This window comes from Quercus suber, unplaced genomic scaffold, assembly GCF_002906115.3.
Source record: "Quercus suber isolate HL8 unplaced genomic scaffold, Cork oak 2.0 scaffold_89, whole genome shotgun sequence".
Lineage (NCBI taxonomy): Eukaryota > Viridiplantae > Streptophyta > Magnoliopsida > Fagales > Fagaceae > Quercus > Quercus suber.
The window spans coordinates 1,107,940-1,117,971 of NW_027069554.1; the positions used below are offsets into that span (position 1 = coordinate 1,107,940).

At 34.9% G+C, this 10,032-nt stretch overlaps 1 protein-coding gene and 1 non-coding gene across 2 annotated transcripts; one reads left to right on the forward strand and one right to left on the reverse strand.

Moving 5' to 3' along the window:
* Nucleotides 1–323: 323 nt before the first annotated feature.
* On the reverse strand, nt 324–4,180 carry LOC112017973 (uncharacterized). The gene is made up of 4 exons (XR_010629293.1): nt 3,269–4,180; nt 3,046–3,200; nt 1,575–1,664; nt 324–797 (listed from the first exon to the last, which is right to left on the reverse strand). It is a non-coding gene; the product is annotated as an uncharacterized LOC112017973 (transcript).
* A 2,142-nt stretch (nt 4,181–6,322) lies between these two features.
* LOC112017974 (uncharacterized) lies at nt 6,323–9,763 on the forward strand. Its single transcript, XM_024050468.2, has 3 exons — nt 6,323–6,514; nt 8,947–9,098; nt 9,480–9,763. The coding sequence occupies exons 1-3, from the start codon at nt 6,433–6,435 to the stop codon at nt 9,495–9,497; spliced, it is 252 nt and encodes an 83-aa protein (XP_023906236.1). The 5' UTR covers nt 6,323–6,432; the 3' UTR covers nt 9,498–9,763.
* Nucleotides 9,764–10,032: the final 269 nt, after the last annotated feature.

Sequence of the window (10,032 nt, forward strand, 5' to 3'; positions counted from 1 at the left end):
TTAATTTACTTATATCTGCTTTCTCTTTTAGCTATTCAAAACACTTATAAGTTTCATCTATTATTTTTATTTTTCACTTAACAAAAAAACAAATTGTCAAATTTTTATGCGCATCGTGCAAGTCTGCAACTAGTATGACTAAAAGTGTTAAATGAGAAATTAGTGATTAATTGCATAATATAGAAAGTTTTTTGAAATGGTATAAGTTAGGTGAAGAGTGAAAACCCTTTTTTTGCGGAGGCTAAACTCAAAGTGACGAGTAGGTTATGGTGGGAAAATGTGTTAATTGGCAAAAGAAAAGCCAAATAAAACTATTCATGGAATATTTCAAGCTCAATATAGATGGTTTAGTTCAAGGTAACCTAGGAAAAGTCAGTGCAGGTGATCTAATCAGAAAATGCGAAGGTGGGGCCTCTGGTATGGCCTTATCCTAGCAAGAAATCTTAATATCAAGAAGTTGTACATTGAGTGACGCCACATCCTACTTTTCTATTTGATTCATGTCTCTTCCTTTTCTTTCAGGGTTTTGCTAGCAGTTGCAATACCACAATAATTTTGATGGCCAACCATTGATGTAACATGTCTTATTTGTAAGATCTTGGTAAAACCCTACAGAGAGATGCCTTATTTATAAGATCTTCATAAAACCCGACAGAGAGATTGAACGTGGGATGTTTAGGGATCTCAATCTTCTGTTGTAGGATCAGTCAATACCTTGACTTCACTTGGAAAACCATATATGCATGCCCATCATCATGATTGTATCCACATCATTACCACCTTTCCAGATCAAGTAACTGCGAAACAAAACAAATGGAACAACTCTTAACAAAATGGAAAATAAGCTCTACTCCTCCATACACCCTCTATACCATGATGGGGCATTTTGTGGCTCATTCTAAGTGAGTTCTCAATTTTTATTAAAAGAAAGAATCAATTAGTAATGAACACTGCACAAGATGACAACATTTTTTTGGTGAATTAGCTTCTTTTTCTTTCTTTTACAAGGGTATCATTAGACTGCTTCCAGAGGTGATACTAAAAGTTGTGACTAGTTCAGTGTTCAAGGCAGATGCCACAGAGCTAATGCCAACTTATTATGACTTGATATCTCATAAGCTCTATTCCAAATAGATTTTAAGATAGAAGTGTTAAAACTTTTGCACTTCTCTGGAACTCCTGAATCTCGTATGAAATGAAATCTAAGTTCATCCACATAAAGTCATGTTAAATTTGATTTGTGTACCAAAAGCTGCAAATTTCTGCCACAATCAGTTCCACCATTTCACCTTATTCTAGGGGGCACCCTTTTAAGCTCTTAGTGCATTTTATGGTGGGTCATCTATAATTTCAAGACTTCGAGTGTGTGCAAGGTGAAGGTTGAGGTCACGTGTTCAATCAGGGCACCAATAAAATAAATAAATTAAAATCATTTGGCATAGGCAGACATGATTTACCAGTTGGTCAAGTCCAACAATATGAGGAAAAATCCACAACAACTTAGAGAGAGAGAGAGGGATTAAAACATCACAGTGACAAATGCATAACCTCAATTCTCAAGCATGGACACAAACCTGAAGGAGATCTAGTAGACTGGATCACTGTTTTTGATCTGAACAAGCCAGTTGCAGATCAAAGATAATTCCTCACATTCTTTGCGGTTCCTACAAAACCCGTCAGTAACATTACAGACAACAACAGCAGATTATGAGCTCTCCTCATTACACGGAACCACACGACATCCATTTTCACTTCTTAGTAAGACAGCCGCCCTCTAAAACATAATGGCATAAATACCATTCTATGCTAAAAGATTATACAATAGAACACAATCATGTGATTCTTGGAAACTTCAATGTAACAGCATAAACAATCATCACAATTTTCTAAATATCAAGTATTCTTCCAGGCAGTCAAAACTATCAGTTGATACCAACGGAGGAAGTAGCATATATAAGTATATACTTCCCACTCCAACAAAGTCATTGTATGGTTCAAAAATAATTTTCGAATGATCTATGGACCAAATGGCATATCCTACATAAATAAAATTGGAGGATAAGATCATAAGTTCAACCTATATGGCTAGATGGCCCATATTTACCCATAAAAAAAAATCCAAATGGTAATTTTTTTAAAAAAAACACTGTCTGATTCAAACAAACAGAAATCAAATAACGCTAAATGGCCTTGTAAATATTAAAAAATTTAACCAAGATAATTCTGATTTTTTATGGACAGCAAAGGAAATGTACACAACCAGATATTAGAAATGGATAATAGAAGAATATGGAATGGATTCAGATATCTGTTGTTCTGTAATCCACAATCAACCAGCTACTGCAACCTAAGCCTTTTTTAACTCTTTAATATAAATTAGATTTATGAGAGCTAGAAACCAAGCATTCTATCTTTTCACTGTAACAAAGATTCAAAATGCTTGACATTATAATTAATTCCTATCTACTGCTAAAAAATTAGACTGCCAGAGAAGTGAATAGATAGTTTAAACATATATGCAATTCTAGCATTAAGAAAATAAAATAAACAAAATGGTCATTATAAAGTCATTGTCATCCAAAATTGGCCATGACTTTAATTAAGTGCCAGTGCTTCACACTCTTCTTCTTTATATACATAATATAAAGATATATACAATAGAGTATTCACATCAGATTTTCAGATGCTTACAAGCAAACAATTCACTCATCCTCTGCACCATTTTTCAAATCAAAACCCACTTATCTATCAAAAAATGCCTGACAAACTCTAATGCAAGCTAAAATATGAAACATAACCTTCCAAAACACTGCTTACTCTCACATTGATAGGTCATTACAAATTCAAAACAGACACCTTGACCTAGTGTACGCTCCAATCAAACCAGACAAAATCCATTCCTGTATCCACCACACTTTTCATCTTGTCTCCACACTTTTCAGGTCAAAATTCTTTCAGGCATTTTCTCAGACACTCCACACACAAATTATCAAACATATGTAAATCAACAGACAGACAGAGAAATAAAAATAACATAAGCAATACCTGAACAGAAAACCCAAATAATAGTATCGATCAATGTACCCGGTTGTTGTTCTCAACACCAATGACACGCTTGAGACATTCCAAACGCAATCATTGTCCTGTGGTAGACCTTTTTCAGGGTATGCCCTTTGAGACTGCAGGCCATGACTTCCACGCTGACAAATGCGCGCGAGTGAGAATTTGAAGTTCTTTGGTATCCTAACATCTTAACTAAAATGCTTACATGGTCCATTTTTTAATGACATGTTCTTTTCTCCATCGGCCACCGCCTTGTGAAGTTTTGCAACCATGAATAGTCTAGTCTAATAATAGGCCCAGTTCCCAGCTGCCTCCAAGGATAAACAGCATTGATTATGGTTATAGCTCGGCCATATTCCATGCAATCAAACCAAAATTTTAGCTAATCTACCATTCACTACACTCCAATGATGCCCATAGGTTTCAATTCTACCCTTTTTCACAAACAAGAAAAAAACCATGTAACAAGCAATAGTATAAAACACAAATTTATTTGCTCTTAATTTTATTCCTTCTCATCAAATATTAGACACTAACAAACATAACAAAAATTGAACACAAAGAGAGAGCATACAATTCAATTCAATTCAAAAAAAAAACTAAGATAAGTTTTGATTAAGAGTGGAATGATTTTCAGAAATCAGAGCAGCGACCTTTTTGCTCCCAATCGCCATAACGGGTGGGCTCGGGTCCGCGGGGCCCACCCACTTCGCCGGTGGCTTTATTGACAAAATTGCCATTTTCATCTACATATTGAGCATCATCATCATCTTCTTCTTCTTCTTCTTCTTCTTTATTTTTGGTTTCTAGGTCTTCTTTGATAGACTCTTGCTTATTATTCTGAAGAGGGATTTCTTGGTGTGGAGTCGCGGAGCTCATGGATCGGGTCACTACTGAGCGAATCAGCGGGTCGGGTCCGGTTGTAGCAGCTTGAAAGACCAGCTTGGGAGTGGAGGAGAGAGTTGATGCTGTTGATGACAATAAACGACGGCTCGCCATTGTGAATTGTTTCGCTCGTTCCTTCTTTGCCTCTGCAAAAATATATAATCACACAAACAAACAAAGCCTGAATAATGAAAATACCTCTAAAAATGTCAGGAATTGTTGAGGTTATTAATAAGTGAACGGTGTCGTGTCTTCTACCATTGAAATTTGAAAAAACTCTATTATTTTTGTGGGCTACTGATAGGTCTGGGCTTCCTTTTTTTGTTGGGTAATAGGTCTGGGCTATTGACTTCTTCTTTTTTTGGGTCAAATTAAGATAGGACCAGGCCCTAATCTAAAACTTCCTCAAGAATTTCAAAAAAAAAAAAATTCCTCAAGAAAAAAAAAATTAAATTATAAATAGAGTAATGCTATCTCCAAATAATTTCACAACAAATTTTAAGTAAAAGAATATTTTTTGTTCTAATCAAGACCCATTAAGGAGATCACTTTTAACCTATCAATAACAACCTACTAATAAGAATTATTATGAAAATGTTATGGACGTAATATTATTCATATAAATATATTTTTTTTTTAAAATACAAGATTAGTTTGTTTCAATTTGACCAGACTCTAGGAAGATATTTATGTTTAAGACTAATAATCTTTTATAGATCACTAAGAATCATTTCACTCCCAAAAAAAAAAAAAGTTTTTTTTTTTTAAATTTCTGAAAAGAAGCAAAATAAATTTAAAAGGATTCTTATGGCAATAAGAAATAAAAAGGACTAAAGAAACTCTTTTTTTTTTTTTTTGGTCTTACAATTAGAATAACAAAAGCTGAAGTTCACATATTATTAATGACAATGTCAACATCTTAATTTTAATCACAATAAAAATTTAGGTATTATGTTATGTATTGTATTATTCTCATGAGGAAAAGAGATAGAATCAAATTACACAAAATAGGATAATGAATGTGTTTGATATTACATTGTGGGGCCTGTTAGGTAAAAATGTATAGTAATCCTCAGAAATGGGCTCGGGGCCCAAAGGCCCAATCCGAGAACATTTAGTAATCCGAGGACAGCCTAAAAAGTTTTATTCTTGTCAAATGGGTGGTATGGAAGAAGCGAGTAGATATTATATACAGCGGCATAACACACGTCCGAGGACAACAAAGTCCGAGGTCAAGGTAACCTTCATGTTAGCGGAAAGACCCCACCAAGTTGTATCTGAACTGGAAATTGGATATAGCTTAGGAGGCGTCGGGGAAGGTAGCAAATATCTTTTGAGGCCATTTCATGTTAGCGGAAAGACCCCACCAAGTTGTATCTGAACTGGAAATTGGATATAGCTTAGGAGGCGTCGGGGAAGGTAGCAAATATCTTTTGAGGCCATCACCTCCACATTAAATGCTTTCTAGCTAACAGTCTGGCCGCATTAATGTGGAGGTGATACCTGAACAGTAACTAAGCAGCTTTATGGCCACTAAGCTGAAGGTTCCGGTAGGTACTGGATGGGACAGAAAGGAGCTCCCAGGATAAGAACTACACGTGTACGATGGAAACAGGGGGAGAACGGAGTATATAACATAGGAATGAAGAAAACAGAAAGGGGGGGACAACAAAAAAAAGGAAAAAGAAAAGGAAAAAAAGAAAAAGAAAAAGAGAGATCAATTGAAAGAGAGCCGAGGATAATAATCCTCAGAGAGCGAACCGAAAGTATCCCTTATTGATTGATGAGTAGAACCCTTTCTGAAAAACAGTACTAGTTCTTGGACCCATACTCTAAAAATTTATTGTTTGGGTTTATTGGGCTGAAAATCCATCACTCAGGGTCAATCCAAATTGAGTCCCTACATACATCATCACCATACTAATAAATAAATTTGTAATTAATATTTTTGTTTTGTATTTAGAAGTTAACATATCATGCAAGGATTTTGTAGTAAAATTTGTAACACAAAATTGAGATCTATATTTTTTTAAAAATAAATTAGAATTTATAATAGTTACTCTTAATTCAAATTTGTCTTTTTTTTTTCATTCTTAAGTAAGTGGACCATATGGGGTTCGGTTAGCTCAATTGATAAAGTCTCTGATGGTTGAATAAAAAATCTGGGGTTTAACCCTCGCTTACACCAAAAACTAATTAGCATCTTAATTTGAAGAATAAAAACTATTATCAGGTGGACCAAATGGACTGGATACCAAAGTGGACCAAGAGTTTTCCCAAGTATAAGGTGAAGGGTGAAGATTAATAGGTTCAAGATTCTTGACTTGTGTAAAAATCACACAAAAAAAGGAAAAAAGACAACCAAAACTCGTTATAGGCTTTTCCAAAATCCAAACACGCCCTATATTGCTATTCACAGCACAGAAAGATATTACAAGATAAAAGGACACAGAGGAAAGAAGGGTAAAGTGGAAGAAGGCGATAATGGGTGCAGAAGGGCATTTATTGAAGAGAATTCCACGCATTAAATTCCCACAGAGACACCCAACTTCCTCAGCTTCTTCAGGTCTCTGTCTCTTTCTATTCTTTTCAATCTGTTCTTTTTTTTTCGTCTTTCCTTTGCTTATTTTTATTTTTATTGTCAGTTTCATCTGTTGTTATGACTTCCTTTTGCATATAAAAAGTGCTCAATGATTCTTACACGTCTATATTTACATTACACAGTTTAAGAAAGAAATAATTAGGTCAAAAAGTTCGGGTCAAATTTTGATTCAAAATGCTTTATACTATGGTAGCTTCATGTTTTGTGCATCTCTATTATGTTGTTTTGTCAAATTAAATACTGGGTCACTCTTGTTTTTTATTTCAAACTTTTTATGTGATTAGTAATCAGATTTGCTAATTTATGTCCAATTTAAATGTCCATACTATTTATATGGATGAGCTGTATGCTACCAAGACTGAACAGATGAGGAATGAGGATGTCTTTGAGCTATTGTTATAAGAAAAGCAACAATGGCATATGGTTTTGTTCGAAATGTTATACTAGATTGATTGATGTGATTGTATTTATTATGTCTTGTTGATTCTAGTGGAACATTACAAGAGCAAGGGAAGGCCAGAATGGGCACGGTTTTAGATGAGAAAAAATGGAGGAACACAAATAATGTTAGAGGATTTTGCAGCCAATTCCAAAAAAAATGTATGATTCATGAAGGATGTGATCAAGTTAAACACAGTATGAGAAGTTAGAGGTGGTAGTAATCGTGACAATGTAAAGGAAAGTAGGCTTCAATGGTTCTCTTGTGAGTAATGTGAAGCTGGGATTTTGGAATATGGTATTAGAGAATACGGGGTATGTGATGCCTTATTAAACTGGCCATTAGTGAGTAGTGTGAAGCTTTGATTATATAACATGGATGCTGCTGATGCAATTATAAATGGAGTGGCAAAGCCATGGGGGTTGTGAAAATAGAAATACAGTTGGCTTTACAGAAGTTATGATGTTATTTTTTAATGATATGAATATCTAGAAGAACAAAAAGGAAGCCAATGATAGAGCATATAATGGAGCAGAAAAGGAAATATTGGTGATACTTATTAAAGTAATGGGCCTTTTCACTTTTAAGTTCATCCTGTAAGGTGTTGTTCAAGTTTTATCCTATGACTGCTAGGAAGTATATAGGTTAAGATGTCTGTCCAAAGCCCAGGAAACTGTTGATTATGACTTTCACTGGTTCTGAAACCTTAGATTTTTTTTCTTTTTCTTTTCCTTTTTATTTTTAAATGTAGAAGCGCAACAAGTGCTGTATACGAGAGAGAAATTATTGAAGTGTCCTAAAACTACCGGAAACACACCAATGGGCACCCAAGTCCACCAGAGGTATACAAAAGAGAAATAAAAATGCAAGAGGTTGATAAAATCAAAAAGAGGAAGATTAGATAATGCCATCACATTACATCCATGTACCACTTGTAAGCTGACAAGAATGTGGTATCTGGTCTTAGCTAATGAGGAATGTATGTTGACATTATAATGGAGCAGAGAAGGTTTTGTAGCTGATCCCAAGTAAAGGACAAGGCTTTTCTTTTTCTCATGAAATAGTCTAGTGACTAGCTTGTTGAAAGGAAAAAAAAAATTAGTAATGCTTCTTTTTAGATTGTATCATATGACTGTTTGTGGGACCACAAATCCATGAAGATGTCTCTACTGAAATCCAGGTAATTGTAATACTGGTCTGGTCTTCAGACCCATGGTTTTTCAATTCAAACAATCTGAAATACATCAATGGCACAAGAATGTCATTTTATATGATGAGTGGCAGCAGTTTTTCGTAGTCTGTTGCTCAGTGCTTTGCCTTTCTTCTGTATGCCCATTTAACATTGTTATGCTTAAAATTGTAGACATGGGCTCCTTCAATGATTGTACAAGCAATATCCCTCCCCCTATCTACATTGTGAATCTGATATTTTGCAAATATTTTTCAGACACCCAATCACAAAATTTGCACTACCAAGAAATGGTTTCAAGCTAGCTTCAATAATATTGATGTACCTAATGGAACTCTCAAGGGAATGGCTTCATCATTGAAGCACATATAACAAATTAGAAAATGAGATGCTTTTGGTTGAGCAAGCAACTCTATTTTTAATTGTGTGAAGCGTAATGAAGTGATATGAAACATTTTTTGTTTTTGATAAGTAAGCTGTTTTTTTCCCCTTGAAAATTTTCTAATTTTAACTGGTACCTACTAGTAATCCTAAGGAGGAAACACCTTTGGTCAAAAATTTTGTCCATTGATGTATTCTTTGGTATAACTCTGCGTTGATGTAAGGCGTATCCTCCGACCTACCTTTTTGGCAACTGTTGTAGAAGCATTGTTGCATTTGCTTTTATTGATCTTTAGTACAGATATGCATTATAGCTTTTCTTGTTTGTTTATAAGTGTGCACCTACAAAAATATTTATTTTAGATTGCCATACTTTTCCATATATAGGTTCTGCATCTCTAGCTCAACATGCATCAACAAATAAGGACACTTATAAGTCAGATGTTCCAGCAGCACCCATAAACACTGCTGTGGGAGGGAAAGCTACTCTTCAGCCAAAACGTACACCAGTCTCAAACAAGGAGATAGAGGCTATACTGGTAAGATAAATATTCTGTAGAATGATCAAAATTCAAATATTTGGAGTTGGGATAGATCAGAAGTGAACCCGACCTCTAAACCTCAAAATGTGCAATAAGGGTGTTTTCCACACAGAGGGCTAGGTTGCTTGGTAACTTACCATCTTTTGTGGCAAAATACCTGCCTAGTAATTGAGCCCTGGAAAGATAAGATTTCCCTGAAATTGTATGCTGGAAAACTCCTTTATTACTACTTGATTTTATGTAATGCATTCATTACTGGAATTCATCACTCCGGTAACAATTAAGGATGTACAAAGATCTAAGTAACATATCAAGCCCCACTAGTAACTTTTCAACTAGAAACTGATATATTGTTATGTTCCTCTCACTTTTTTCCAGTTGGGTGGATGCGACTGATCTGGCCAAGAATTATTACCATGTAAATGCAATGTCATCAAGAGTCTTAATGTACTGTTTTCTATCATTTTGCTAAATAATCAAGCTCTTTAAATACTCTTTATTGTATGTGTAAGAGAGTTGGAATGTAAAGGAATTCTGAGGGCAGGATAAATAGACCTTGCTTTGATCTCACAAAAGTAACAGATGTATATGATTTCCCGGGAAATAATGTGGTTATTTATTCAATGTTCCATAAAAAAAAAAAAAAGGCATTGACTATGATACTTTCGTTGCCTTTTCTTTTTCTTTTTATGATTTCAGTCCATGTATTTTCTTTGCCTCTTGCTTAGGAACTATTCACGTCTGTTAGACTGTGAGTATGAGGCACTGGGCTTCTGATTGTCAACCAATATAATTTGTCATCCACCTAAGCGATGCATCAGGTGTTTGAGTCTAGGAATTGAAGGTAAGGATTTGTACCAACCACCTCTCTCAAACTCCATCTCTGTTGTGTTATGAGTACAATCATTATTTAGCTGGAGGTCCTTTTATT

Coding starts and splice junctions, on each gene's coding strand:
- LOC112017974 (XM_024050468.2), top strand. CDS start 6,433: ATGGGTGCAGAAGGGCATTTATTGAAGAGAATTCCACGCATTAAATTC. Junction 6,515..8,946: donor AACTTCCTCAGCTTCTTCAG/GTCTCTGTCTCT, acceptor TTCCATATATAG/GTTCTGCATCTCTAGCTCAA.